This window comes from Brassica napus, chromosome A2 (genome assembly GCF_020379485.1).
Source record: "Brassica napus cultivar Da-Ae chromosome A2, Da-Ae, whole genome shotgun sequence".
NCBI classification, from domain to species: domain Eukaryota; kingdom Viridiplantae; phylum Streptophyta; class Magnoliopsida; order Brassicales; family Brassicaceae; genus Brassica; species Brassica napus.
In genome coordinates, this window is record NC_063435.1 from 26,935,063 (window position 1) to 26,963,062 (window position 28,000).

Genomic DNA, 28,000 nt, shown 5'->3' on the forward strand with positions numbered 1-28,000 from the left:
AAAGGAAAAATGATTTTAGCATTCTATTTTATTCTTGTAATTTGCCATAACTTTCAATGTTAAATATTGTAATCTGTTAAAGCTTAATATAAACCTCGGATAGACTAACATTGTAGACTAAAATCAGAAAATACATGCTTAATATATTAATAATAAAATGATTTAGCTTAATATTAGCCTCTGATATTTTTTAATTTAAAAATTTTATATTTATATCCCTATAAATGAATAAGATAGCAATATAAAAAGAGAGACCAAATGGAGAGAGAAAAGTTAGGTTTCGATGTGAATATAGCTAATTAGTGAAGCAAAAGAAGAAAAATAAAGAAACATGTTTGATGGTGGAGTACCGGAACAGATCGACCAGTTCATAGCATCTCCACAGCCACCTCCTCTGCTTCCGCCGCATCAACCGGCGACTGAAAGATCACTTCCTTTTCCTGTCTCATTCGCTTCCTTTAACTCAAACCAGCAAGCCCAGCATATGTTGAGCCTCGATAGCGGCAAGATCATTCATCATCAGCATCACCATGGCATCAAAGATGGTGGTGTTTCTTCTGAGTGGATAGGTCATACGGATCATGATGGCCATAATCATCGTCACTTTCATCATCCATGGTGTAGTGATGAAGTTCTTGCTCTTCTTAGGTTCAGATCTACGGTGGAGAATTGGTTCCCTGAATTTACTTGGGAGCTCACTTCAAGGTAATACATATTCACACACACTCATACACATATGAAATATACTTCTATATATATATGCACAACCAATATTTATATATTTCCATATATGCATATGGACATGAACATTAATCTCTTTAGTGTTTTCTTACATTAGTTTGATTACAAATTTTAAAATCTGCGCTCAATTACAAGTGAGAATTCCGGTTACGCAATATGATGATTTGATAGGCTACAGATCTTGTTTTTTGTCGAACAATCACTTTTGGAAAATTTAATTTTAATGATGGCAAATGATTGGCCATTAATACGTATTTATACATAATTGGCATTTCTCGAGAAGTTTTATTATACAATGAACTGAAACATGAACTTAATGGATATATCATATAGGGAAAAAAACTTCAAATGGTTATATGCTTGTATATTTTTGGTATGTGTGTATATTTGCATAATTAATGATGCTATGTCGTTTATGGAATTATGATGGCTGTATAGAAAGTTGGCAGAAGTTGGGTTTAAGAGGAGTCCACAAGAATGCAAAGAGAAATTCGAAGAAGAAGAGAGAAGATATTTTAATAGTAACAACAATACTAATGATCATCACATCAGTAACTACAACAACAAAGGAAATTATAGGATGTTTAGTGAGGTTGAAGAGTTTTATCATCATGGTCATAATGATGATCAGCATGTCTCATCAGAAGTTGGGGATAACCAAAACAAGAGGAACAATTCGCTAGAGGGAAAAGAAAACGTTGAGGAAATGGGACATAACTTATTGGAAGAGGGCAAAATAGATCATCAGGGTCAGAGTCAAGTAGAAGAATCATCAATGGGGAATAAAATAAACCCCGTCGATAATGTTAGAAACGAAGATGGTGCAAAGTCATCATCATCATCAAGCTTGATGATGATCATGAGGGACAAGAAGAAGAGGAAGAGGAAGAAAAAGAAGGAGAGGTTTGGTGTGTTGAAAGGGTTTTGTGAGGGACTTGTGAGGAACATGATAGTCCAACAAGAGGAGATGCATAGGAAGCTTCTTGAAGATATGGTGAAGAAGGAAGAAGAAAAAATGGCTAGAGAGGAAGCTTGGAAGACGCAAGAGATGGAGAGGCTTAACAAAGAGGTAGAGACTAGAGCAAACGAACAAGCTATGGCTAGTGATAGAAACACCAGCATCATCAAGTTCATATCCAAGTTCACAGGCGATAACCATGATTATGGGAATGGTACGGTCCAGAGCCCAAGCCCTTCTCAAGACTCATCTTCCTTAGTTCTACCAAAAACCCAAGGCAGACGAAAGTGTCAAACTTCATCATCACTATTACCTCAAGCCCTAACTCCACATTACCCTATTTCTCTTCAAACCAATGACATACCACTTGAACCCATTTCAACTGAAACCCTAAAAACCAAAACCCAAAACAGAAAACCTCCAATAAGTGATGAAAAGAGTGACACTGGCAAGAGATGGCCTAGGGATGAGGTGTTAGCTCTTATCAACATCAGACGCAGCATCAGTAGCATAAATGATGTTGATCATCATAAAGATGGGATCTCATTATCATCATCATCCTCTAAAGCTGTTCCTTTGTGGGAAAGAATATCCAAGAAAATGTTGGAGAGTGGGTACAAGAGAAGTTCCAAGAGATGCAAAGAGAAATGGGAAAACATCAACAAATATTTTAAGAAGACAAAAGATGTTAACAAGAAGCGACCACTGGACTCAAGGACCTGTCCTTATTTTCACCAACTTACAGCTTTGTACAGCCAACCCTCCACTGGGACCACCACCACCGCCACCGACACGTCAACCGCAGAGCTGGAAACCCGGGTTGGATCGGGAGATCCTGATGATTTTCCTGCAGTCATGCATGTAGATGCAAATGGTGCCGGCGAAAAAAGCAATGTACAATTTTCAGGTTTCGATCTTGCGTTACCATAAACCTCAATAGTCAATACAATAAATATAAATATATTACTAGTTTAATTTCTTTTCTTTTTTTTTTGGGTCAAAATTACTAGTTTAATTTCTTTTCTTGTTTTTTTCCCCTTTAAAACCTCATTTTTGGTTGTCATGAAAAATTTAAATAATATATGAATAATGTTATTTACTGTTTTGACGCATCAGTAGAAACGTATACGCACTATTTTAGTTGGACAGTACACGTGCACCGACAAACAATGAAATTCAGTTGAACTTGAATAAACTACTGGTTAAATTATATATGGTTATGGCATTTTTATGAACTTCACACATGTGACGAGATCAGGTTTTTCAATAAGAAATGTTGTAAGAAAAAGAAACAGTATACGGTAATTCTTCATGGAAAATTCACTCAAATCCACCCTGTACGTTTTTATTTGGTGCCTGAAGGTGGAGAACGATCGAGCTTAGATGATGGGTGGGGGAAATGAAAATTAATACAAGTCGTTTCAGTCTTACTACTGATTTAAGATACCAAAGATTCAGAAAAGAAATTTGACAGAAATATTTGTCTATTTTATTTTTTAAGTATTGTCTTAATTTCACATGTGATTTTGTACAGTTTTAGTGTACGTAATGTTTTGTTATATTCTTGTTTTATAGGATAACGATAAAGATGATTCTTGTCATATTTTTCTTTTCAACTTCTATTTACACCACACATTTAAAATTTTTATCCCATTTTGAAATCTATTTACATTCAGAATAATCATTCTGATATAAAATCGTAGCGAAACTTGTTATGCTTCTATTCGCATATCCATTGTAACTGTGGGACAATATACTAAAGATTTGCGATTGACTTGTTACTTAGTTTATCAGTAGCTAGTTAGTCTGTATTTTGTCTCTAAATATTGTTACAGTCACAATATGTAGCAAATGTCATTACAAAGACGCATAAACTGGTCGAATTGTAATCGTACGTGATGATAATACTTCATATTATGATAAACATAAAATATCGTATTATGATAAACATACATCCCATAAGTTAACAAGTTGGATGTGTTCACATTTCACAGTTCACACACTGTATTACTTAGCTGTACGATCAGTTGTTCTTTTATAGAATAGTACTTGTTAGGAACCTCGAAACTCAATGATAGAGACGGCACTATTGCTGTTAGAGGTATTAGGTATATATAGAAATATTCCACTAAAATGGTATCAAAGTCGTATGATTCATATCCTTCCACAACACGTAATTCACACACCTAACAAAAAAAATTGAAAACAAATGAAAAACAATTATTCTTAGACCATCTCCAATGTATTTTTCTACTTTTACCTCTAAAATAAAAGAACTCTATAATAGAGGTGAATTTTACTTCAATGTATTTCTCTAAAATAGAGATCTTTACATATAGAGCAAAATATAGAGGAATGCTATTTCTTCCTCTATAAATAGAGGAAAAAATAGCAATCTCTATTTTAGAGGCAAAAATAGAGATGGGTTGGAGTGATTTTGCCTCTAAATGCTATTATAGAGGTAGAAATAGAGGTGAGTTGGAGATGCTCTTAATGCACGACCGACTAAAAGTATACAATGAAGAGACAACTTCGGGCTTTTTTTTTTTGTTTAGGATAAGTTTAGTGGTAGTGTAAGAGATTTTTCTTGTGTGTTCTGCGATCAAATCCTTTTTAAACAAAACTTTTTTGGTACAAGTTTCTAATAAAAAATTGTTCTGCTAAAATTAAAATTTTAAAATAACTCTAAACTTTAAATTAAAAAGATTATGGATTGAAGTTACACAACTCTGAAAATTTTCAAAGCAAACTTGTTTTTTCTCCATGGAAATCTTCATTGCATAGTTAACATCATACTGATTTGATAAAAAAAACCATCATACTGATAAGACATAAAACATCATCCGTATATGCTTTTCTCTGATATTTCACCACATATTATTTTCTTTCAGACATGCATATGGTTTTTCACTCGCTTAAAATAATGGGAATAATATGTTACAAACACACACTAAATGAATGGTTTTGAAAAAAATAATCTAATCACCATAAAATTACATATAATTACCTTAATTTTTTTTGTTAAAAAAGAGAGTAAATAATTACCTTAATCTTATACTCTAGTTAGATGCACATTATCCGTATTTTTGTTATAGCTTAGTATAATTTTAAGACTGCATAACTTGACTATCCTGGTTAATAAAAGAACTGCAACCAGTTGACTACATATAATATCAAATAGACATAATAATTCAGATTTTTTATTCAGGTTCAAGTGTATTCTTATCAGTTTAGATTGTTGATTATCTGAATATAAAAAATTAAACGGATCTAGATTAATTCGATTCTAACTTTTTGATACATATAGGATGTGATTGGTAGTAGTTGTAGGGTGATGTCTACAATCCTATTTATTTTTACAGTACTAAATTCACATCAATCAAATTTTGATAAAAAATTTAAATCATCTCTTAAAATAACATACTGTTATACAAGTGTTATGTAGAGCCAAATATCCATATCAATTTTTTGGGGTTTTCTATAAAATCTAAAGCCATGGTAAATTTTGCAGCAAAATTTTTAAAGTTACAGATATTACCAATCAGATCTATAAAAAAACAATTTTCATGATTTCCTTTTAGTTTTCCTTATATTCAATAGAGCAATGTCTACTGTTCACCTTTGAAAGTGATGAATTAACCAATTATTTAAGAAAACGATATACTATTATACAAAAATATTTCCAGCGTAAATATTAAACAATTAATAGACATTAAATAGAGTCACAAGATATATATATATTTATTTTATATTAAAAAGAAATAATAAAGTCGATTTACGTCTCTCACGGTAACTCTGTCGTTTTCCTCACACTCTCAGAGACAGAGGAGAGAGAGAGAGAGAGAAGCAGAGGTCTCATGGCGAAGCAGCTTCTTTCCCAGCTTCCTCTCCACAGTCACTACTTCCTCCACTACGGTGCCGTTTTGTAGCTTCTCCACGACAAAATGCCGCAACCACATTCCTCCAGTCTCTCACCGACACTTTCATAGGTTTGCTCCTCTCACTCACCACTCTCTCCTCCGCTTTGAACTCAAGAACTCTTTTTTTCTTTTAATGTTTCTGTGGTGTTTAATCGAACATAAAACATTTGATTGGTCTTTTCATTACCTCAAAATGTGAGCGAGTAGAAGTGTTTTCAGACCAATTATTGCAATAAAGATTCGAGCTTTAAACAAGACAAAAGAAAAAAAAAGAAAAAAACTATTTCAAGATTTTATTTTTATTTGCTAATTGGAGCATGTGTTATTAGGAAGAGTCAGTTTTCATGATGTGGATACCTTTCTTTTCTAAGCTTTAACCCTCCAAAGATTTCATTTTCATGGCAAAGTATTTGACTTTACTAAGTTTTGGTGGGTCGGAAGATTCGTGCAAAGAGTTCTCACTTTAATTAGCTTACTAAATGTTTCACCTTTTTAGCTACTTTTCTTCCTCAAATCTTTATATGTCCGGAAAGGTACGCTTAGTGTTTGCTGCTTCATTGCTGTTTATCTTCAGATTCTACAGAAGAAGATAATATTAGTTAAGGGGCTTGTCAATGGAGCATTACGAGGTTCTTGAGCAGATTGGGAAAGGGTCCTTTGGCTCAGCTCTTCTTGTGAGGCATAAGCATGAGAAGAAACTGTAAGAATTTGTGGAAACTGGTTCTCTTAATGTGATGTATGTATAATTAATGATGTCTGCAATTGATTCTTTGTTGTATTCTTGATTCTTGAAGGTATGTTTTGAAGAAAATCAGGTTGGCTAGGCAGACTGGTAGAACAAGAAGATCTGCTCATCAAGAGGTTCATTCTAATCTCAATGTGTTACACACACACATACACTAACACTTGCATATTTTTTACATGGATCAAGCAAATTTTATAGTGTTGTCTTGCCTTCATTGAGCTGAAATTTTTGAAATGTGGAAGGATGTATTTAGATCAATGTTCAATAAATCAGTAGGCGATGATTATGCGTTTTATTGATTAGGCGGGCGTCTAGACCAATTTTCTGAACGTCATGACCAGATTTAAAAAAAAAAAACTATTCTAGAAAAATCATTTCGTTTTGATCCGATTTGTTAATCACTGGTTAGAGGATGACACATGGTGACTCTTTATTTGTTTGAGATTCAAACTCTTTTTCCACTAGCCATTATGATAAAAATTTGTCTACAGTATAAAGTTATATTAGACTAGTAATTAAGTTGATCAAATCTTAATCTAACCACTACAGACAAAAAGCTTACTTGAAGTATGAGTGTACACTAGTATCTGAATGTGTTATCACCCTTCAAGGAAATGACACCGATTATGTTTTGTGACTAACTGTTCTCCTTGTTATCTCCCTGTAGATGGAACTAATCTCAAAGATACGAAACCCATTTATCGTGGAATATAAAGACTCTTGGGTTGAAAAAGTACCTTTGTTAAGCCTCTATATTACTTCAATAGAGATTTATTTGTATACAATTTAAAAGTAAATAATCTTGTCTCTGGTGTATGTTTTCAGGGCTGCTATGTGTGCATTGTTATAGGCTATTGCAAAGGCGGTGACATGTAACTTGTTGTTTACTTCTGAGAATTGTTTTCCCATTCTTGACTCTGAAGGAGTTTCTGATACTCTGCATTACAGGGCCGAAGCAATAAAGAAAGCCAACGGAGTAGAATTCTCTGAAGAGGTGTTGTTACACACATCTGATCTTAAAACTCTATTAAGTAAATAAAGTTCTGAATCTCTTTTTGCTTTTTCAGAAACTCTGCAGGTGGCTGGTACAACTCTTGATGGCTCTTGAGTACTTGCACGCCAGTCACATTCTCCATCGTGATGTCAAGGTTGGTTGTGTTTTATTGATCATCTTCCTGTTTGAAAACTTACTAATAGAAATCTCGTTGGTTTGATTACAGTGTTCAAACATATTCTTGACAAAGGATCAAGATATACGTCTAGGTGACTTTGGACTTGCCAAGATCTTGACATCAGACGACCTTGCTTCTTCAGTAAGTATTAGATTTCAAACTTCTTCTATGGTCTTAAGTCTCTGAAAATGATTTTGTTTTTAATCAGGTGGTTGGAACGCCAAGCTACATGTGCCCTGAGCTACTTGCTGATATTCCCTACGGATCAAAGTCTGATATTTGGTCGTTAGGCAAGTTTCTCTCGTCCCATGGCTTAAGACACTAAGAGAAAGAAACAATGTTTAACTCTGAGTCTATTTCTGTTACAGGATGTTGTATGTATGAGATGACGGCTCTGAAACCAGCATTCAAAGCCTTTGTAAGTAACTTCTTCTCCATCCATCCACACCTTCAAAGATCATGTTTCTTTTTGTCTTAATCTTTATGATTCTGTTTAGGACATGCAAGGGCTGATCAACAGGATAAACAGATCCATCGTTGCTCCACTTCCTGTGCAATATTCTATTGGCTTGTAAGTTATATAGATTCTTATTTGTATAGAGGAGCTCAACAACTTTAATTTGATTTTGCGTTTCCTGCTTTTCTTCAGTCGAGGTTTGGTTAAAAGCATGCTCAGGAAGAATCCAGAACTCAGACCAAGCGTAAGCATTTGTGATCATTTAACTGAGCTGTACAAACCTGATGAGTAAAGTAACGTTCATCTTCTTATGTGTATAGGCTTCTGATCTTCTCAGACACCCACTGCTTCAGCCCTACGTTGAAAAGGTTCTTCTCAAGGTGAGCTACCGAGGACAAGGTGAGTTACCAGAGTCTGAATCCGCAAGGAGAAGAAGCTATCCTGAGCAGAGAAGGCGTCCTTCTGGCAAATGCAAGAGCTATGGTCCAAGCAGGTTCGAGGTTGACCAGGAGGATTCTGTTTCTTCTGTTAAACCCCTGCACACGTATTTGAACAGGCGCAAACCAGTGGATTTGTCTACCAAGGTTGTTCGTAGACCAGCTGTTTCCAAAACGTCAGGGGTTTCTTACAGTTCAAAACATGTGCCAGTGAGATCAAGCCAGCCTAAGAGTGGTGGTCTGGTAAGTCATTTGTCCATATACTTCTTTATAGGCGTTCAGGTTCGGGTAATTCGATTCGGTTAGTTCGGTTTCGACATAAATCTTACTTAATTAACCCGTAATAAAGTTCAGCTCGGTTCGGTTTGGTATTCGGTTAGTTTGGTTTTTAAAAATCCTACTGAAGTTTTATGATTTTGGTTATATTTTGGTTTAACTTTGTTAAAATTTTGGATAAGTTGGTTAGTTCCATTATTTCGGTTTGAAATTTGGTTAGTTCGGTTCGGGTTTTTGGTATGATTTGGTTATATTTTTTTTTGTTTTTTGTAAAGGAAACCGAAGTAATGGATTACCGAACCGGAAACCGAGCTTTTTAGAAAACCTACCGAATCGAACCGAACTCCTAACCGAACTAACCAAAATTTTTGGTTTGGTTCGGTTCAAAATCCCAGCCTCACTCCTTTATCTTACAAGTTGCTGATTCAGTCTGTTTATATTTTTTGATCTCATGTGTCAGAAACCAGCTGCAACTACTCGTAGGGCCTCCTTGCCCGTCTCACAAAAACCTACAAAAGGAACAAAAGACACTCTGTACACTCCAACCATCGGTATACTCCATCAACTAAACTCTCCAGACGTCTCCGTAAACTCGCCAAGAATCGACACAATCAAGTTCCCACTAGCTTCATACGAAGAAATGCCTTTCACTCCCGTTGTGCGCAACAAGAAGACCAAAGGATCTTCCAAAGGATCATACAGCCCGCCTCCAGAGCCGCCACTAGACTGCTCAATCACAAAAGACAAGTTCACTCTTGAACCAGAACGTTTGTCTGATCAGAACGCGACTGCTGGAGGAGCGTCAAGCAGGGCTTCCTCGGGTGCATCAAGGAGTAGACAGAGGTTTGATCCCAGCTCGTATCAGCAACGCGCTGAGGCGCTTGAGGGGTTGCTTGAGTTCAGCGCGAGGTTGCTTTTGGATGAGAGGTATGATGAGCTGAATGTGTTGCTGAAACCGTTTGGTCCGGGGAAAGTGTCGCCTAGAGAGACGGCGATATGGTTGTCTAAGAGTTACAAGGAAACTAGTTCTAGTAAGCAGGAAGGTTAATGAAGATGGGTTCAAAGGCCTTTTTTGAAACTTGTTGAGGTTCCACGATTTGATAGAAGTTGTTTGACAGTTAGGCTGTGTTTCTTTGAAGCTAACCCATGTATCTGATGAAACAATGATATTCAAGAAAGACTGATAGATTGTAATCGTTATTCCACTTAGACCTTTTGAACCACATAGTTCAAGTAAGAAGTATAAATTGCATTTTAAGTACTTAGGTTGTTGATGTCTTCAATCTTCACACCTTTTCCATGATGAAAACCACTTAAGTTTGCAAGGAAAACTTAAATGTCGCATATAGGCAATACACAAAACGAAGGGTGGCTATATCCAAACGCATTTAGCAAACTTTCCTTGGCCATTGAGCTTCTTTATAAGTATCTTGAATTGTGAGTGCTGACTTGTGCCAATTTGCATATATAGAAGAGCTACTAGATGAGATCACCTAATCACTCTTTTTTTGTATGCTGATTCATGGCTGATCATGAGGCATGAAGAGAACTCGCAGAAGTTTTTTTTTTTTGTTAAAAAGTTGCAGAGTTTTACTTTTACAAAAAAAAGAAGTTGCATAGGTTTATCATCAACTTTTTTTTTTGTATTTGCAATGCCATAGATAGTATAGAGTAAAAATTTATAAATTAATAATGTTAGGACTATGATATTTTATACAAAAAATATTTTTAGATTTTTTTTTATTTTTGAATATTATTATTTATAAAATAAAAATATATTTACACTATATACAAATATTTAATTTTTAGAAATTTAATTTTCATATTGTTTATTATATTATTTGATGTATATTCTGATGTTTCATAGAATTTAAAGGTGGTTTTCGATATAATTTTACTAATAGCATCAAAAATATATTGATTTTTTTTAAATAATGATTTTTTCATTGTAATATAAAATCAACAATACAAAGTTTAGTTTATACTTATATAAAATATATATAGACAGTTTATTAATTTATGATTTTAATAAAACTATATATTGATATAAATTTTTATTAACATTATTATCTTATTTTTTTATTGATATGTGTTACTGAAATTGATCCGATCCGGATCAATTTTTTTAATTAATTTATAATGTTTATTAATCCAGAGTATTATAGGGCCAATGGGCTTCATTGTTTGTTTTATCTATATGGCGAGCCCATCAAACGAGACCCAGTAAGAAAAAAACCCTAAAATCCTGTCAGAGCGATATAAACAGCTAGGGTTTCTAACTGCTTCTTCTCTTTCCTCAAAAGCGGCTGCAAGCGAGAAAACTCGTCGATTTTCAAAACCGGAGAGCTCAGTCTGATCTCTGAGACACCCCAGCCATGTCGGAGAAAGCAGTCACCATCAGGACAAGGAAGTTCATGACCAACAGACTTCTTTCCAGGAAGCAGTTTGTGAGTTCCAATCCCTTACCACTTGCATATGTTCTGTCTCTATGATTCATTTGATCTTGCCAGTGTAGCAACTTCCACGTGAAATGATAAGCGCTAGGTCTAGTCATTGGCCTTTATATATAGAACTGTCACATAGCAAGTTGTTACTGTAACGCAGAATGGTTTTATATGATTATGTACTAATGAGTGATGGTGCCGTGTGATGCAGGTTATTGATGTTCTTCACCCAGGGAGAGCCAATGTCTCAAAGGTATGAACTTTTACTCTACCCATTGAAGCTAATCTTAGCTATGCATTCTTTTTTTTATATATTGGAGGTTTGAGAAGATTCTGATTTTTTTTTATTGGAATATTGATGAAGGCTGAGCTGAAGGAGAAGTTGGCAAGGATGTATGAGGTTAAGGACCCAAATGCAATCTTTGTATTCAAATTCAGAACCCATTTTGGAGGTGGTAAATCATCTGGGTTTGGTTTGATCTATGACAATGTCGAGAGTGCCAAGAAGTTTGAGCCTAAGTACAGACTCATCAGGGTACAATTCTTCTCTTTCCTCTTTAGTTAAACCTCGTGCCTTGTTATTTCCTCTTTAGTTACTCTATGACAAAGATGTGACAATATTAGAGTAGTAGATCTTTGGAATCTTCATATTAAGTTGATTTGGGTTGTGATTTTGGCAGAATGGACTTGACACGAAGATTGAGAAATCAAGGAAACAGATTAAGGAGAGGAAGAACAGAGCCAAGAAGATCCGTGGTGTTAAGAAGGTGGCTGATCCAAACTCTTAAACTTGCGTTTTGCAAATTGTTTGTTTTGTGCTCTTTTTTTTAATTAATTGGTTTGGTTTGTGTGTGTAGACCAAGGCTGGTGACCCCAAGAAGAAGTGAGGTGTTGAAGAGAGCTGCAGGAGCAAGGGTTTTTCTTTGCAGTGTCCCTTGTTTATGGCCATGTTTGCTATTAGTCATCGTCTAGTTCGATTTTTTGCTTTTCATTGTCAACCTGTTCTGTCTCGGTTTGGATTATGCTTTAAGCATTAGAGAACCATGTGCTAAGATTTTGATAAATACATTTTTTTTTCAAAACTGTTGTCTCCTTGAAATCCATTGGTTAGACCAGGGGGCCTGCCTAATTTGAGTCATACAAGGTTACAGTTTGGTTATTGCAAGTGATCCCTGGTCTAAAACAGTTAAAGACGATCATAATCCATCTTGATAGCTTCTTAGATTATCATCATTACTGGCTAAAAAACAATTCCACAGAATATAAATAAAATAATGAAGAGAATTCTATCTTGATTACATAAGATTAGTAATTTAATCAGAGAAAAAGACACTAATGCTTTTAACTTTTAAAGAACAGTACTAGAGGTTATCTTGACATTAAACAAATATATTTAGTGCAGTGCATAATGTTACTTTCAGACTTCGCAAGATGGCACAAGCTTTTACTTGTTCTCATTTTTTCCACTCACATTATGCAAAGATGACACAACCTCGACTCCATACTTTCACGTCACAGGAGAGGACCACATGTGAAAGTAGCATACTAATCTTTTTAACTATATACACATTACCATGCTACTGTACCACCACTCTATATATTCAGCCTGGTGTAGATTTAGAGACTTATCAGTTCATTTTACCTTCACCATTGACACTTTCGTTCAAACTTTAAAGGTATGATTATACTTTTGGGGTTCTTTCTAGTTTATCCATAAACACACCATGTAGTTCTGTTCTGTTTTAGAGAACATGGAATGTCGTTGAGTATTGATATTGTGTGTATGCTTCTTTGAATATAAAGCTTAAATCTGCAGGATTTTTAAAGAAAGACTAATATGGAAGATGGCTGCTTGATCAAGAACGATGTGACTGAAGTAAAAGAACTCTCTATCTCTTTCTTGAAATAAAGAACATGTCTAAAAGCCTATGTTCTGTCTTTTTTTTTATTTTGTATAGTTGATTGGTAACACACCAATGGTGTATCTGAACAAAGTTGTTGACGGTTGTCTAGCCCGTATAGCCGCCAAGCTTGAGATGATGGAACCTTGCTCTAGCGTCAAAGACAGAATCGCTTACAGTATGATCAAAGATGCGGAAGACAAAGGATTGATTACTCCTGGAAAGGTTTATATTAAAACACAACTATAAGAAACCATATAATTATGTCAAATCTTCAAAATAACATTTTTAAATTTTTTTTTTTTTGTCAACAACATTTTTAAATTTTTTTATCAAAAGATAACAGTCTATGCTAAAAATTTGAAAAATGGCGCTTAATTGATAAGAAAAAATAATAATTTGCTTTAACTCGTAAACTCTAATTCCATCCTTACTACCTCTTAAGTACTAAATTCTAAATTTTAATCACTAAACTATAAACTCAAACATGATATATATATATATTTTTTTTTTGTCTTTTATCGTTAATAAATGCTATTTTGGATGTTTTTTGTTGTGTGCTAATTTTTCATAAGAATATAAGTTTCTGCTATTTGAGGATATTTCTTCTATAATCTTTCTAGATTTCTTTAAGAGTTCATAGATGTAACTGAACTGTTTTTGATTAAAGAGTACATTGATTGAGCCAACGGCTGGTAACACGGGGATTGGACTAGCCTGCATAGGTGCAGCAAGAGGCTATAAAGTGATACTTTTGATGCCCTCAACGATGAGCTTGGAGAGGAGAATCATTCTAAAAGCATTAGGTGCAGAGCTTCATCTTACAGATGTGAAGATAGGCATTCAAGGAATGCTGGAGAAAACTGAAGAGATACTAAGCAAAACTCCTGGTGGTTTTGTTCCCCAACAGTTTGAAAATCCTGCAAATCCTGAGGTTTATAATATCATGCATCCACCCTCAATTTTATGTTCTTGTAGTCTCTCTTTATCTCTCTCTCTCTATAATGAATTCTTACTTGAAGATTCATTACCGAACCACGGGTCCGGAGATATGGAGAGATTCAGCAGGGAAAGTAGATATACTGGTTGCTGGTGTTGGAACTGGTGGAACTGTTAGTGGTGTAGGGAAGTTTCTCAAGGAGATGAACAAAGACATTAAGGTTCAAGAACTTCACTAATTCTTGAAAACTAACCCTATATATTATGTTTCTTCAAGAAATTACAATCTGGATCAACAGGTTTGTGCGGTTGAACCTGCAGAAAGTCCAGTACTCAGTGGAGGAGAACGAGGTGAGGCAATAAACATAACTCTATCGTCCAAGTTCGAGATTATAACTAAACGTTATAAGACTCTTGTAGGTCCACATTTAATTCAGGGGATTGGTTCTGGTATCATCCCAACCAATTTGGAGTTGAGCATTGTTGATGAGATCATTCAAGTAAGTAGCCAATGTTTATCTACTTCATGAATCGTGAAAACTGTAGGACCGCAAAAATCCTGATTGGAATCACGAAACAAAATTGGCTGGAAAAATAAATACAGAGCTGTGAAAACCTTTAGAAAAATTGAAATAAATGAATACATGAAGTCGAGATTTGATCTTTTTCCTTAATTCAATATTACATGGTTCCAACAAAAACAATGTTTGAGACCTGCATGCAATACTTTTTAATTCAGGTGAAAGGTGAGGAAGCTATTGAAACAGCCAAGCTTCTTGCTCTCAAAGAAGGATTGTTGGTATGTTTTTTCTCGGTTTATAAACTATGAAACGTAAGAGTTTGTGATCCGCTGTGATAAAATCTGGCAGGTGGGGATATCCTCTGGAGCTGCTGCTGCGGCTGCGTTGAAGGTTGCAAAGCGGCCAGAAAACGCAGGGAAACTCATTGTGGTACAGCTTTTTGTCTCTGGCTGACCATAAGCGTTTTGAGTTAACCGAGAGTATTGAATATCCCTTGGTTGTTGTCTGGTTTGCAGGTGGTTTTCCCCAGTGGAGGAGAACGCTATCTATCGACTAAACTGTTTGATTCTGTTAGGTTTGAAGCAGAGAATCTGCCGATTGAATGAGTGGCGGTTTGGTCTTGATAAGAGATGTTTGTACCAAGGTTACAGTTTGATTGTCCCTGGCCATTGGAAAATCTATAAATGTTATATAGTCGATGATAAATAATTTCAAGGCATGGATTAGTGTGTCCGTGTGTGTATAATAAAGAATAATGAAAGATTATAAAGTGATCTTCTGTAACGTCTTCAACAAGGAACCTAGAGGAGAAATCTTCCAAACCTAAAGCAGATTACTATGATAGTATGAACCAAACCAATGTAATAAAATTTGAATTAATCTCACAATGTACTAAACTATGTAAATATAATGCAAGTCAAATAGACATGGAACACATATGTCAGATCTCTATTGGCTAAATTAGGAGGCAAAGATGAGGAGAGAAAATTGAGGAGAACCCTTCTTCGTAATGTGTAAGAGGATCACAAAATTGAATGGCTCATGTAAACCTATATAAATTCCAAAACATTACAACTATATATTGCGTAGAACACAAGGAAACGAGAGGACTTTAGGGTTGACCAAACAAAATGAGCCAAGAACAGCTAGAGAAACCTATAGCTAATGACGTAAAAGACGAGGCCAAAAAGACTCCGGCGACGGAGGGAGGCATTGCGGCGTATGACAAAGAGAAAGGTGTTGTCGCCGAGCCTTCCGGTGGACAGGTCCATAAGATATAATCCGATGATTCTATACGTGTTATTTAACATATGTAAAGACTATCAAAAACATAGTAAATAATCGAATGATATTAGAATATTAAAATTTTGTAGGAAGAGGGAGAAGTAAACCAGAAAAAGCCGGAAGGTACCATAACAATCGGAGAGGCTCTAGAGGCAGCGGTTCTCACGGCAGGGAATAAGCCGGTGGAGTGGAGTGACGCAGCGGCCATACAAGCGGCTGAGGTTAGAGCCACGGGAAAGACCAACATCATGCCGGGCGGTGTTGCAGCTTCGGCTCAGTCAGCTGCCACTCTCAACGCTCGAGCTAACTCCGAGGACGACAAGACTACACTCGCCGACGTTCTCACAGTAAGTATATGCTAGAAACCAGTTTCTTGATACATTGTGGGTCCTAACGATGTTTTGTCCTTTTTGGGGACACAATGGTTCTGAAAGGGAGCGAGTAGCAAATTACCGTCGGACAAACCAGCAACGAGGAAAGATGCGGAGGGAGTGACAGGAGCAGAGATGAGGAATGATCCCCATCTCACTACTTACCCAACCGGTGTGGCCGCATCTGTTGCTGCGGCTGCTCGGATAAATCAAGCCAAGTGATACCATCCTTCTTTCTTGGAAGATACGTAACTAATGCTATTGAGAAGCCAAGTATGTAAACTAAAAACTATTTGTGTATATGTTGATGTATATAAGATTTTAAAGCTTTTGAAGTAGATGTAAGCTACATTAGTTCAACGAATATCCAAGAAGATCAGAATGAAATATATAAGTTAAACAAACATGGTAAGAGAACTCTAAAGTATTGTATCCTCAGCGGGAAAAAAATCAAGAACAATCTCATGAACAACGAGAGGTAAAACAGCGCACAGAATAAATCGGCACACGCTAAAACAATGAATACAACCTAAGTGATAGACAACCAAAACTTATCAAGAATCTACTGTAAGAGAGAGTTTAAAGCTCAAATGTTCTGAGAAACATTGCCATACGTTGCTATCAACTGGATAGGCTAACCTTTTCCAGGCCTAACTCTGTCGCAACAGCTCGTAATAAAACTTGTACCAGCTCTCTCACCCGGGTTTCCCTGAAGAAAACAGAACTCTCATAATCAAATTTTGATAGAGTTTTGTATGTTTTTAGTTACATATTCTTCTCCCATTCTAATTTGATCGGTTTGATCACGAGTTTGTTAGGGACCATGCACATATTTTGTCACCCTTTTAAATATCAAAACTCCAAAAAGGAATTCAAAGTGATATTACCTTGATAACACAATCTCGCACAGTGAGGGGAAAAGGACAAGTAGGTGTGCACGGGCGTCATGATTATCTTCGCGTAGGATGGTTTTTAGATACGGTTGCAACGGAAGAACAGAAGCAGCCTCGGGGTGAATGGTTAGGCGGTCAAGTTCTTGGAGGGCAAAGGTAATCTCTTCGAGTCTAGCTGTTGGGATTGGACGGTTGTCTGTCAAAGATAAACAGAGATTAAAGACTAGCAAGCGAAGAACATGTTAAGGTTCATAAGAAGATGAAGACCTTTACCTAGATTATTTTCGTCGATTAAAAGTCTACTCAAGATGAATTCACATCTTTCCATTAGCGTGATGATAGAGATCCTGCTCACCTCTGCTCTTGTTGTGTGCCAGTTCTCAGTTTCAGAGCCGAAACTAAAAAAAAAAATTGATGTCGGTATGTCAAACGAGGGAGTAAGAGTGAGTACTCTCTATGTGAGATATGTACAAAAAGTGTGAGCAAATAAAGTCTAAGATCATATTATGAAGTATGAGATGCTAGCGTCTTTGCAAAAGAAGCAAGCAAGAAAAGGAATCCTGGACATGCTCAACGCGAGATTTACCTGCTCAAGGAAAACAATTTTTGTAAGCATTTCAAGGAGAATCTGCTACAGTGGGCAGGCATCAGCTCCACAGTTTCAATAGGCAACGAGCATGTACGTGATGCGCAGCGGTCGAGAGTCGAAACAAGCCGCTCCAAGACCTGTTGATTCAAGATACGGAAAAAATCATATTAAAATTCACGACATTAGGATAACAGAGAACATTTTACATGAATTTCAAGCTGCTCACTTCTCGAGGTGCATCAACGGATGACTTAAGAATAATATCGCCAAGACCATCTACCAAGGCCATCTCAAGGGTCTCATTGGCCTTAAGCGCTGCTGGAGGGAGAGAATTTGAAGAAAGTGCGCGTCCACAATAACCAACGAGGAATATCTCGTAAACATCTCCAATTTCTTTCCAAATGCGTATCCGAGCAGTTTTGCTAGTTTTTAGGTCTGTGTCACCACCCACAGAACATATTTTCACATCTTCCACTAGTAAACGGTTGAAGCCCTCAGCTGCTACCTTCCACAGTGAACCATCTGGATTGTCTCGCCTTGTCATCATGCACCTGGAAAAAAAACGATCCTATAAGTTGGATTGTACGTACTTATCCCAGACACAACTGGAGGTAGTAATTAGACATGGTATTTCAAACACTCAACAAAAAAAAAAATCAAGAACTTTGAAATCAAATCTAGGAAGGGACGTGGAATTTGAGAGAAGGAAAGGGTGGGGGGAAGGTAGACCCTATATTAAAAACAAACAAAAACCTGTGTTTGCCTTTTGAAACTTATGTTATGAGACCATTGAGCTGAGAAGACATCTGAACAGTTATGGCATATAATGAGTTAGGTTTACCTTCTCAGATTCTGGATGACTTCCGGAAACAGGATATACTTTTCAACTGCAGGAGCCCGGAGGAGGAGCTCCACCAGAGCCGGGATCAGCTTTTCTGCAAACATATTACTCGTAATTCTGGTGGCTGGAATGGTTTTGTCAGGCGAATAATCAGCTTTGTGTTCCGATACTACACTGCCTGGGGTAAAATGAAAAACGAATATCAGTAATGACAATTGTTAAGAGAGTTAAATAACATCACGTACTTACTTGCACGGTGACCTGTGGTGCTCTGCTCAATCTCCCCTTCCTCATTTGGCAGCGGAGAATCAACCCGTGGAAGATAATGCAGAAATTCTCTTAGTAGGATTAGCCACATTGATGAAAGATGCTCAGGAGGACCCAAAGAGGGCAAGATTTCCAAAACATGACGTAGTACAGGGGGAACATGGCCCTTGAAATCATCAATGTCATACGCATAAGGTAGACGCAGGAGGCAAATTTTGAAACTTAGTATTTAAGATGAAGAACGTAAAGAATGTGAGAACAGACTTACAAATTCAGTTTCAAAAGTTTCACTACTTATGATAGCCTGCTTTATAGCCAAATCTATAATTCCCAGCAATTGCATGTACATTTTATCATCAAACATCTTCAGTGATTGCACATATAATTCACCTGTCAAAACATTGGACAAAAATGAAAAAGGAAAGCGTAAGATCCAAATGTTACAGCAGAGAAGACCAACTTTGTTTCAGCCATTTCTATTCATTAAAATTGTTCGTCTAAGTCAACAGAGTAGTAGACTCTACAAAGATGCAGAAAACTCATTGGAAAAAAATGAATTACCTAAACCATGCAGAATCTCCTGTTTCACCTTGGATGCTGTGTCACCTGTGTAACTCGATGATTTCTGGAAAACAAGCTCATACACATCCATGACCGAATTAAGATATCGGAGTTGCAAGTTTCCCTGATTCATAAAAGTAAGTTAAAAAATGAAACACGGATATGACAGTCACTAGTAGCTCGTAGATAGTTCAAGTAGCTGCACTGTTACCTTGACACAGTGAGACACAACAGCTGTCTGCAGACAATTTATCGCTGCAAGTGATACTTCTTTACTCCCATTGAAAATGCTATTCTTAACAAAAGCAAGCAAAGACTCCCATCCTACAGAAGTAGAAGTTCCACGATATTTCAGTTTTTTCCTAAACCACAAGGACCGCAGTCCAGGAAAATCACAATACACTCACCTGACCAGAAGTTGGGTAAGCTTTCAAGAAGAGGAAAATAGGAACGGAAGAGGCGGGCTATTCCTCCAAGGACAAGCACGAATGTTTCATCCCACTGCTTTTGTGCTGTATTGCGACTGCAAATCAGAAAGCGGATGGCAAGGTTAAGAGGTAGGAATAGTGGTAAAACTTTGAAAACAAATAACTTATTCAGGTATTAATGACTATCAGAGCGAAATGGACAAATGCAAAAGACTTCCACGCGCAGAAAATTCTTTTTGTCACCTGTGATGTACAAGCATATGCACTGCTTTCCCTCCCCGAGTGCCTATTTCTTTTCCTTGCCATTCGTCCTTTGATGATGTTGCAGCCTACCAAAAAGAAGATTCACTTTTCACAAGAGACTCCTAAAATGGATGGATTGAATCACTTTCCTCACCTTGTGAGAGGCGCCATCCAACATCGGGAAGATATAGTTCCACAGACAATCCTCCCACATTCTTTTTGAAAGTTTGTTCCCATGACTTCCCAAAATCTGAAAAAATGTCCTGACAGCTGAATTCCTCACCTGGAATTGGAAATATAATAACAATGAGAAAATAAGATAGAGCGACACCAACTTACCAAGTAAAAAAAATTCAAATTGAAAAGATATGACGAATACCTCTGGTCGCTCGTCATCCACGAGTTTCTGAATTAACGAAAAGACTAAAAATAACAATTTCTCATGATTGACTACTTGTATTCGAGCTTCATAATCTGGCTTGTTGGAATCTTCCACACCCTCACCAATTGTTTGCTGTGGAGTGGTATCATCAGTATTGAGTCCTGCAGGGGCAGCACAGTCCTAAACATTTAAACAGAGCTTCTCTTAAGGTGATAATTGCAGACTAAAATTTGGCAGTTATTTACCCGATTCTTTCTCCATTAGAGACCCATGGTGGAGCCCCTTTGCTACGAAATCAGTCAAAGTCCACAACAGGCCAATGGCTGTTAAACTTATATTCAAATCAGTCTTCTGTGCACTGTAAGCTCCAGTAACGTCTATGCACCTGAATATTAACATTACTAATTAGTAATTACCATCCCCATAGGTAAAATGTTGACATCTCTGACAATTAAGTATTGACAGGTAAAATAAGGAACATAGTAATTCAAAATGAGATAGAATCTTACACATGGAGACAGTCTTCCGGAAGAGTAGGAAGTCCATCGCTCATAATAACCCGGAGACTCTGCAAAGAAAAAACAAGGTATCAGTGACAAGGCATCATTAAGCGATGGGACTAAGGTCATACACAACTGCTGACTTTTATCAGGGCCAAGGAAGCAACCCTTGACTAACCTGAAACCCGAGGGTCACCACATCCTTTTCTGATGCGTCGGCAACAGACCTTAAAAGACTAGGCGAGGAATAGGATCAGTAAATGGAATGGGAAATTCACTTTGACAATGGAAAAAAAAACTAGAAACTGAGCAATAAATATACCTTAACATTTCAAGAATGCCAGGCCAACTATAGTACAACTTTTCCCCGCATCTCTGATGAGATAAGATTTATGCAGGAGCAAAAAGTTAGATATAGAAGATACACAAATGTTGATCTCTGAATGTTCATATCGTATATACCTCCAGTACATGAAGGAGGATTTTTAAGGAACCAACTCGAACATCGGACTTTTGAGCAGAAAAGTAAAGAGCCCTGAGAGAAGATAGTACAGCACACTCAACTGACTTCAACTCAATTGACTTTGATTCTACCTAGGAAGAAGAACAAAAAGAAGAAATCAAATAAGGTTATTTTTGCATGAGATGGAGAACACTCGAATTTAAGCAATGACAGTGAAGAAAAAATTTACATCCAGAGTTGCATCTCCAAATTGCTCTGAACCTAAGACAGCACATATGGATTGATCCAGGGCATCAAGCGCCATATTTCTCAAGTTCTGATTTGAATGTTCAGCGAGCTGCAATATGCAGTTGAAGTGTCAGTAAACCCCAGAACAATGTCAGGATATCCTAAATGAATACCGCGTCACCTCAAGAAAGTGGCCAACAACTTGGTCCCATAGTGGTTCCACCCCTGTCGCACAAAGAAAAAAAATAATTTCACAGAAACAAATCCAGACACTAAAAAAACATACAAGGCGACAGCATGGAAAAGAGAGATTATACTCTGAAGATGAACTTAGAAAATCAATTGAGAACATACTGTGGAGATTATTTACGAGAATAGATATCATTCTGTCCACCGAAAAACTGATGCTCCCAATTTGTTTACTTGAAGCTGATGAAACACTCCCCGAAGTTTCTGTCATGGATTGATGGGACAACATATGGAGTGCAGAAAGAAGTGATTTAACAGCAGACACATGCATTAGAGCCGAGCTTTCAAACAGCTTGCAAAATGAAAGCAATGAGTCAAGAACCAGGATTTTCAGAAATTAAATAGCCAACAAGTAGCTCTAGCAATAGAAATCTCAACAAGAAGAAATTAACAAGATCAATCCAAGGCCATAGGTTATAGAAGAAGACTGTTTTGCCTTACTTGAGAATTTAAAGAAGAGAGAATGCTAAAATCAGCATACTGCCTAGAAGGCTCCCTGGTGAGCTTTGGGACTGCAGTTGCGACTTCCTACGAGTAAAAGATAAGGTTATATTGCCCTAGAGCTTCATAAGAGTATTCACAAATGAGATTAAAACATGAAAGATAAACTACCTATCATAATGATCAAGCTATATTATACAGCAAAAAAAGCCAATCCTGCACGGGGGTTTGCAAAATTTACCTGGGTGATTGCATGAGGAGAATGAATAGCTCGATCTAGGGCTGCCAGAGTTTCAAGAACCTGTATATGTTTAGGATTTCCCGTTATCATGAGATAGTTTACTTGAACATACATGAAGCAAAATACTCACCAACACCCATGATGGCCCCAATACGTTATGCAACCTATGAGCGACGTTGAAGAGTGTTCTCAATGCCTGTTCAATAATCATACGGACTGTTAGCCAAGCACATTTAACCAAATCATATTGCTGACAAAAAAACCAAATCATATTAAAGGGAATATCTGCTAAGGAGTTCTTTTCTTTAAAAATGTGTATATGAGGATGAATGAGAAACTGGATTAAAAATGTCATATTAAATACCTGTACATTCTTGGGTGTCAGGACAATGGCATCTTTCTGATCAACCTGTATTTCAGAACGTTTGGACATAGGAGACTGTACGAGGCTGCTGAAACTACAAATCAAATCCCCAGTATTAACCTGTTAGCATTGTTTAAGTAACTTTGACATGATATCAAAAGCACAGCTATCAACGTACCTTCTCCTTTCGGTATCAGTAGGCAAAACGATGGTAAATTTACAAAGCGATGCAAGAAAAGAGTTCAAGGGTTCTACAGCATGAAGGACGCCACATGCCTGAGAAAAAAAAAGGATGCCCATCAATTCTTCTGGATAGGTAGACAGCAAAAGGTTAATTGTCAATGTAAAAAGTGAAAAGCAAAGATGTCCACACAATGCCAATTAGGATCCACATACGTATGTGCATTTACCTGAGTAAATGCTTGATACCCTTTTAGTATCTCCAATAGGATTGCCTCACCTTGTGACCTTCAAGAACAATTAGATTAAACAATTTCTTCAGTGTTTGCCTCTTCACAATCAATATATAGTCCAGAAAACGGCTATACCTTGATAAAATAAGGGAAAATGCGTCGAGTATAGTCAGCCACAATGAATCTACCATTGAGATACAGATATGTGAGGTTTTCCCAGTATAATAATCAGACGAAGGATGATGCTCGTATCTGGGGGATTCTAGCTGGTGGTTTGACGAAAGAAAAATAAGAAAAACAAGACACCAACGGGGAGAGGTAAGAAAGAGAAGAATGTAAGCCAAACATTATTATGGCATAGCGGAGGAGAACCCTGCATCAATTACCTCCCCAACATCTACTGCTTCATCTGTTAAAGTGGCGACTGTAAAAACAACTCCAAGTAAGCCTTCAATTGCCAAAGTTATTGCATGAGCTTCGCTCGCAACAAGAACAGCCGCACTGGAAGCATCATTATCAAGAATCCATTCAATTCCTACAGCCGCGGGGAAAATTTATAATGACAACTTTTAGAAGAATAAAAAAACAACTGAACTATGCGATCCTTAGAGGTAATAACTGATTACCTTTAGCTTTGCTACTAAACATCCCAGCAACAGCTGCTAGACTTTCCTCACTCGTCTCCTGAAACTACTTTCAAGAAAACCAACTCAAGAATTTAGCTATGTTTTTTTTACTCTTGTTATGAGATGTCTTAAGTTAATTAAGGCAATTTATAGTTCCTGAAGTTGTTCCTAGACTTTTTTTTTGGTACACAAAATAGGTAAAAACTAAATGTAGATTGAAAACCAACTCGTAAACAAATAAGATAGGGACTACGAGAACTCAAGATAATCGAGACTAGAGAAACATTACAGTCGACCTGCCCGACAAACCCACCTGTATGCTAGAAACAACTCGAGCAAGCGCCTTGACCATGCTCTCCACAACATTTGTATTTTTAGGGTTCCTTGAAAGATAAGTTACTATTAGACATCCAGAAAAATAAAACTTAATCCACTGCACAGTATGAAGAAACAACAAGACGGGTAATAAATTAATGTAACATGCAACATTGAATGTAGCAGGACAAAAAAGAAGTAAAGAGTCTTACATATCAAAATTCTGGAAAAGAATCCGTAATGTTCTTGCCTCGACACAGAACCCCTATTTAATGACATACACAAGATATCTTAAAATGAATCAAAAAGAAATTGAACTCCTTATACTATCTTATATACACGTGCAAGTACTAATTTTGAAATATAACGATTACCCTCAAAATCTCAAGAACAAGAATGCGATGCCACAATGGCAAATCCAAAAATGTAGCTTTCACAAGCATATTTAGGAACACCTGTACAGACAGAAATGAAATGGACGCACATCAGTACAGAAAACTTGCAAATATCAAGTCAACAGGAGGAAATGTTTAATGTGCTTGTTCCTTTGCGATCAATACTGTACCTCGCATTCTGTAATAAGAGACGAACTATACAGTCGAATAATATGAGCAACTGACCGCAGCACCAACCGGCGGAAATAAGGTTCAACCATTTCTCCCTCGAGCTGAGTAGTCAAAAAATTAATTCCATGAGTAAATGCACGTAGATAAGCTTTAACGCTAATCCAAGTTTTATCGAGATCACGTTGAAGTATACAAAGATACAAAAGGCAGTGAGGCATGATTTTACCTCTGAGCTGGTCCGAAGTGATGTCATTAGGAGGGAGCAGATTTGGTGACGCAAAACCTGATAAATAAACAGGTGAACTTTTACAGTTGGTCAGCATGCTAATGAAAGGATGAAAAAATAAGCGCCCATTTGGTAAAAAATCCTAGAAGTACCTGTTCGTAGGGAAGTAGTATCTTAAAAACTGAGATATAGTTCGACAAAACAAACCTGCAAAAAAAATTGAGAACTCGTACATTTAAATAATGATTTTCAGTCCATTTCAAGTTTTCAACATGGGAAACTATATCTATAAATTCTTGCCAACTCACTCAATTAGTTCGAGGGAAAAGGTCCTTGGAAGAGAAGTGACATGCAACCAAGCCGCCTGAAGCATAAACAGAAATATTAACCTTAGTGGAATACCTTTAATGCCACTTAGCTGGAGAGGAGATACATAATATAGTTGAATTAACACATACAGATCCACCTGCAGCTGAGGCTGTCAGGTCCTCAAGCAAACGCAGACCGAGTTTACCGGTTTCACTCAAAGTGTCTCTCATTGTCGATCGACCAGAGATAACATCTTTCTCCAGGGACCTGGTTCATATTTCTGTTAGTCTATTAATAGCTCTAACACCAAATACCAAAGGTTGCAATTGATAAAGCAGGACTTCTAAATGGAGAGCCTGTCTCTTTCATTCTATCAGGAAAAACACAAATTAACCAGCATATAACAATTGCATCACCCTCTGTGAATTAGAATAACCAGAAGTCCACCGAAGTGCAAAAAATATGTGGAATGTAAAGAGACTGAGAGTACAAAGAAGGGGTTGAAAGAGTAAGCTAGACAGAGATGATCAGGACTGCATACTCTGAACTATTGATATTCTGACTCAAATCTCCAGTAACTGAGCCAGTCCTTGCTGTTTGACTGCTAGATCCATATTTAAGCATAGGAAGGGACTCAGCCGAAACCACTTGATCAAAAATCATTGCAACTGCTTGCCTGAAGGTAGCTGCAGCAGTACTGGGAGACCAAAAAAAAGGATCCATGGTTTTTAATTTGGACAGTAAAAACACGTTTGAAGAGGAAAATACCATCTCGGAGTAGTGAGGTTGGTTTGAATGATAGTAACTTACTTGTAAACACTTGGAAGTCGGTTGTTATCAAGAAGCCTGAGACAGATACTTAGTCCGAGAACCATATTCTCCTGGAATTAAGAAAAATGCTAAAGCCTCACGAATAACAAAGCCATAAGGAAGCAGATCTATGGAGAACTAATAGTTTTACAATAGCATATTACAGTTTCTCTTACTGCTCTTGATTAATGGGTCACTTAAAAAGGAATTTCCTCACATCTGCATTCTATTGTTATATACATAAAACCATTTTAACATTCATTTACGCAAATGCCCAGGATCAGAATAATTAAAGTCCACCATCATTTTTTGCTTTAGACTTCCATTCTTACTAGACCAAGCTTGTCGTACTCACCTCGGTTTCTGGATGTAGGCGAGATTGAAATATTATTAGAATAGTCTGCAGAGTCTTTAGTTGGATATTTTCTTCTGCCATTTCTGAATGCTGCAAGTAAGGAAACACCACGTTAAGTAGTGTTTTGCATTAAAATTCATCAAGTACAAATGTAAAATTATATCGCCCTTTCCATCCTAAAAAGTAAAAACCAAAGAAGGCATGTGTCTAGCAGAAAATCATGTATGAGAAAGACATGCTAATGAATGGTTAATTTAACATGCTAAATAAATAAATAAAAAGTGAAAGAGATAGAGAGCTGAACTTCAATTCTCAGGTAAATTCAAATGCTTTTGTTGCATTACAGAACAACTAAACAAAAACTCTAGTCCAAATTACAGAAACTCTGACTTACATCTTTCAAGGTATCAAGTATCTCCTTTAGAGATGATGGTTCAACAGCATCATGAGATATAAGCTTCTGCAAGCACGAAAGCCCTATAACACTAAGTTTTGTATTCCTGACTCCACATGCCATCAGAAAGATCCGAAGAATGTCTTCATTGCTCGAAAGATCACTTGCACTCGATGACGAACGAAGCTGGCAAAAAAAAAAAGAACAAAATATAAATAAAATTCAACTAATTTACAGCAACCGGTCTCACTGCTTGAACTACAAGACATTTACAATTCAATTCACTAACTATACTCTAACAAAGATTCTGAGAATAACAGTGTGACAACCCGTCCACTCACTCGGAACCCGCTCACTCGGAACCGGCTCACAGCCCTGCAGGGCACCGACCCTAAACCCCTCTCATGTGCGCCCCTCCCAGCCATACATGTAGGTTACTGATGTGCTATTCGAATCTAGACCTCACCCTTTAACAGCACTCAAGAGGATGAGTTGTCACCGATTGACCTGCAGACGCCATGTGCATCAATAACCTATATGTATGGCCGGAAGGGGCACACATAAGAGGGGTTAGGGTCGGTGTCCTGCAGCCTGGAACCCATGGGACAGGCAGGTAGTTCCAGCAGGACAGGTTGTTACAAACAGAGATTGTTGTAGAGTCATTCAACAACAATTCTTAGATTTGGAAGTATGCATAATAAAGCCACTCTTCACATGATCAATCAGACGCAGATTCAATCTTAGAGTGACAGTTCACAACGCATAGTGGCGAGCTAACTAAAAACAAGGCGCCATGTTCACAGTGAATTCAAGCAGACGTGTGCATTATCACTATGGAGAAAATCTAATCTAATCTAACCTTCAAGATTGCGTGCTCCGCTCCGTCTTTGACGGCGGGGTACCTCCGTCGCGCCTCCGCGGAGAGAGCACGGAGATCCGCCTCCAGAGCCGCTACCAAAGCCATATTCGTACTTAGGGTTTAGGGGGAGAGTTAGATGCTACCAGGAAAAGAGCTGAATCGGAAAGTATGGCATCGAGATCGGAGGACGGTAAAGCTCCGATTTGAGAGGAATTTGGGATGGGAACGAAGGTGAGAGAGATCTTCTCAATTGTGATTTTGAGCTTGTGTG

At 37.1% G+C, this 28,000-nt stretch overlaps 6 protein-coding genes across 12 annotated transcripts; 5 read left to right on the forward strand and 1 right to left on the reverse strand.

Moving 5' to 3' along the window:
* The first annotated feature begins 225 nt into the window (after positions 1–225).
* LOC106367775 (trihelix transcription factor GTL2) lies at positions 226–2,801 on the forward strand. Its single transcript, XM_013807618.3, has 2 exons — positions 226–705; positions 1,180–2,801. The coding sequence occupies exons 1-2, from the start codon at positions 332–334 to the stop codon at positions 2,627–2,629; spliced, it is 1,824 nt and encodes a 607-aa protein (XP_013663072.2). The 5' UTR covers positions 226–331; the 3' UTR covers positions 2,630–2,801.
* A 2,648-nt stretch (positions 2,802–5,449) lies between these two features.
* Positions 5,450–9,967, forward strand: LOC106367776 (serine/threonine-protein kinase Nek3-like). Its single transcript, XM_013807619.3, has 14 exons — positions 5,450–5,688; positions 6,194–6,319; positions 6,414–6,480; positions 7,032–7,097; positions 7,190–7,236; positions 7,313–7,358; positions 7,432–7,512; positions 7,585–7,677; positions 7,745–7,826; positions 7,905–7,954; positions 8,034–8,107; positions 8,186–8,237; positions 8,314–8,673; positions 9,167–9,967. Exons 2-14 carry the CDS (start codon positions 6,234–6,236, stop codon positions 9,752–9,754), a joined length of 1,692 nt encoding a protein of 563 aa, XP_013663073.2. The 5' UTR covers positions 5,450–5,688; positions 6,194–6,233; the 3' UTR covers positions 9,755–9,967.
* Positions 9,968–10,936: 969 nt separating this feature from the next.
* LOC106367778 (40S ribosomal protein S24-1) lies at positions 10,937–12,232 on the forward strand. The gene is made up of 5 exons (XM_013807622.3): positions 10,937–11,153; positions 11,362–11,403; positions 11,515–11,685; positions 11,831–11,917; positions 12,008–12,232. The coding sequence occupies exons 1-5, from the start codon at positions 11,082–11,084 to the stop codon at positions 12,035–12,037; spliced, it is 402 nt and encodes a 133-aa protein (XP_013663076.1). The 5' UTR covers positions 10,937–11,081; the 3' UTR covers positions 12,038–12,232.
* Positions 12,233–12,725: 493 nt separating this feature from the next.
* Positions 12,726–15,303, forward strand: LOC106367777 (bifunctional L-3-cyanoalanine synthase/cysteine synthase D2). Of its 2 annotated transcripts, none has more exons than XM_013807620.3 (10): positions 12,726–12,826; positions 12,967–13,026; positions 13,109–13,276; positions 13,722–13,985; positions 14,074–14,211; positions 14,290–14,341; positions 14,411–14,490; positions 14,730–14,789; positions 14,860–14,940; positions 15,027–15,303. In XM_013807620.3, exons 2-10 carry the CDS (start codon positions 12,988–12,990, stop codon positions 15,114–15,116), a joined length of 972 nt encoding a protein of 323 aa, XP_013663074.2. In that variant the 5' UTR covers positions 12,726–12,826; positions 12,967–12,987; the 3' UTR covers positions 15,117–15,303. The 2 variants fall into 2 exon arrangements, with proteins under 2 accessions (XP_013663074.2, XP_048601823.1); XM_048745866.1 differs by having other exon boundaries at positions 12,749–12,826; positions 12,954–13,026.
* Positions 15,304–15,507: 204 nt separating this feature from the next.
* LOC106364856 (late embryogenesis abundant protein 47-like) lies at positions 15,508–16,721 on the forward strand. The gene is made up of 3 exons (XM_013804344.3): positions 15,508–15,776; positions 15,885–16,142; positions 16,230–16,721. The coding sequence occupies exons 1-3, from the start codon at positions 15,642–15,644 to the stop codon at positions 16,386–16,388; spliced, it is 552 nt and encodes a 183-aa protein (XP_013659798.2). The 5' UTR covers positions 15,508–15,641; the 3' UTR covers positions 16,389–16,721.
* LOC106367779 (protein MON2 homolog) lies at positions 16,531–27,993 on the reverse strand. 6 transcript variants are annotated; one of them, XM_048745840.1, is made up of 44 exons: positions 27,730–27,993; positions 26,871–27,056; positions 26,477–26,566; positions 26,122–26,192; positions 25,853–26,008; positions 25,461–25,578; positions 25,311–25,366; positions 25,155–25,209; positions 25,003–25,059; positions 24,776–24,877; positions 24,585–24,665; positions 24,423–24,475; positions 24,209–24,278; positions 23,896–23,959; positions 23,656–23,804; positions 23,405–23,535; positions 23,267–23,324; positions 23,035–23,132; positions 22,857–22,950; positions 22,623–22,688; positions 22,493–22,552; positions 22,252–22,338; positions 21,916–22,102; positions 21,743–21,786; positions 21,563–21,670; positions 21,333–21,464; positions 21,193–21,245; positions 21,049–21,106; positions 20,880–20,938; positions 20,616–20,755; positions 20,368–20,531; positions 20,143–20,271; positions 19,989–20,074; positions 19,725–19,840; positions 19,529–19,641; positions 19,318–19,441; positions 19,025–19,146; positions 18,739–18,922; positions 18,490–18,667; positions 17,875–18,199; positions 17,646–17,785; positions 17,333–17,451; positions 17,054–17,255; positions 16,531–16,875 (listed from the first exon to the last, which is right to left on the reverse strand). In XM_048745840.1, exons 1-44 carry the CDS (start codon positions 27,832–27,834, stop codon positions 16,788–16,790), a joined length of 4,878 nt encoding a protein of 1,625 aa, XP_048601797.1. In that variant the 5' UTR covers positions 27,835–27,993; the 3' UTR covers positions 16,531–16,787. The 6 variants fall into 6 exon arrangements, with proteins under 6 accessions (XP_048601797.1, XP_048601799.1, XP_048601792.1 ...); XM_048745842.1 differs by having other exon boundaries at positions 17,333–17,457; positions 21,049–21,097; positions 27,730–27,992; XM_048745835.1 differs by having other exon boundaries at positions 17,333–17,457; positions 27,730–27,992.
* Positions 27,994–28,000: the final 7 nt, after the last annotated feature.

What these genes read in the sequence shown, in the direction of transcription:
- LOC106367777 (XM_013807620.3), top strand. Translation starts at nt 12,988, where the DNA reads ATGGAAGATGGCTGCTTGATCAAGAACGATGTGACTGAA. An exon ending in GATTGATTACTCCTGGAAAG is followed by an intron (nt 13,277 to 13,721) that starts GTTTATATTAAA and finishes TTTTGATTAAAG; the next exon opens with AGTACATTGATTGAGCCAAC. An exon ending in ACTCAGTGGAGGAGAACGAG is followed by an intron (nt 14,342 to 14,410) that starts GTGAGGCAATAA and finishes AGACTCTTGTAG; the next exon opens with GTCCACATTTAATTCAGGGG.
- LOC106367779 (XM_048745835.1), bottom strand. Translation starts at nt 27,834, where the DNA reads ATGGCTTTGGTAGCGGCTCTGGAGGCGGATCTCCGTGCTCTCTCCGCG. An exon ending in TTGGAGATGCAACTCTGGAT is followed by an intron (nt 21,465 to 21,562) that starts GTAAATTTTTTC and finishes TCTTCTTCCTAG; the next exon opens with GTAGAATCAAAGTCAATTGA. An exon ending in AATCGACGAAAATAATCTAG is followed by an intron (nt 17,256 to 17,332) that starts GTAAAGGTCTTC and finishes TATCTTTGACAG; the next exon opens with ACAACCGTCCAATCCCAACA.
- LOC106367775 (XM_013807618.3), top strand. Translation starts at nt 332, where the DNA reads ATGTTTGATGGTGGAGTACCGGAACAGATCGACCAGTTCATAGCATCT. An exon ending in ACTTGGGAGCTCACTTCAAG is followed by an intron (nt 706 to 1,179) that starts GTAATACATATT and finishes ATGGCTGTATAG; the next exon opens with AAAGTTGGCAGAAGTTGGGT.
- LOC106367776 (XM_013807619.3), top strand. Translation starts at nt 6,234, where the DNA reads ATGGAGCATTACGAGGTTCTTGAGCAGATTGGGAAAGGGTCCTTTGGC. An exon ending in TTCTCCATCGTGATGTCAAG is followed by an intron (nt 7,513 to 7,584) that starts GTTGGTTGTGTT and finishes GTTTGATTACAG; the next exon opens with TGTTCAAACATATTCTTGAC. An exon ending in ATCCAGAACTCAGACCAAGC is followed by an intron (nt 8,238 to 8,313) that starts GTAAGCATTTGT and finishes TTATGTGTATAG; the next exon opens with GCTTCTGATCTTCTCAGACA.
- LOC106367778 (XM_013807622.3), top strand. Translation starts at nt 11,082, where the DNA reads ATGTCGGAGAAAGCAGTCACCATCAGGACAAGGAAGTTCATGACCAAC. An exon ending in GGAGAGCCAATGTCTCAAAG is followed by an intron (nt 11,404 to 11,514) that starts GTATGAACTTTT and finishes ATATTGATGAAG; the next exon opens with GCTGAGCTGAAGGAGAAGTT. An exon ending in AGATCCGTGGTGTTAAGAAG is followed by an intron (nt 11,918 to 12,007) that starts GTGGCTGATCCA and finishes TTGTGTGTGTAG; the next exon opens with ACCAAGGCTGGTGACCCCAA.
- LOC106364856 (XM_013804344.3), top strand. Translation starts at nt 15,642, where the DNA reads ATGAGCCAAGAACAGCTAGAGAAACCTATAGCTAATGACGTAAAAGAC. An exon ending in CCGAGCCTTCCGGTGGACAG is followed by an intron (nt 15,777 to 15,884) that starts GTCCATAAGATA and finishes AAAATTTTGTAG; the next exon opens with GAAGAGGGAGAAGTAAACCA. An exon ending in CACTCGCCGACGTTCTCACA is followed by an intron (nt 16,143 to 16,229) that starts GTAAGTATATGC and finishes TGGTTCTGAAAG; the next exon opens with GGAGCGAGTAGCAAATTACC.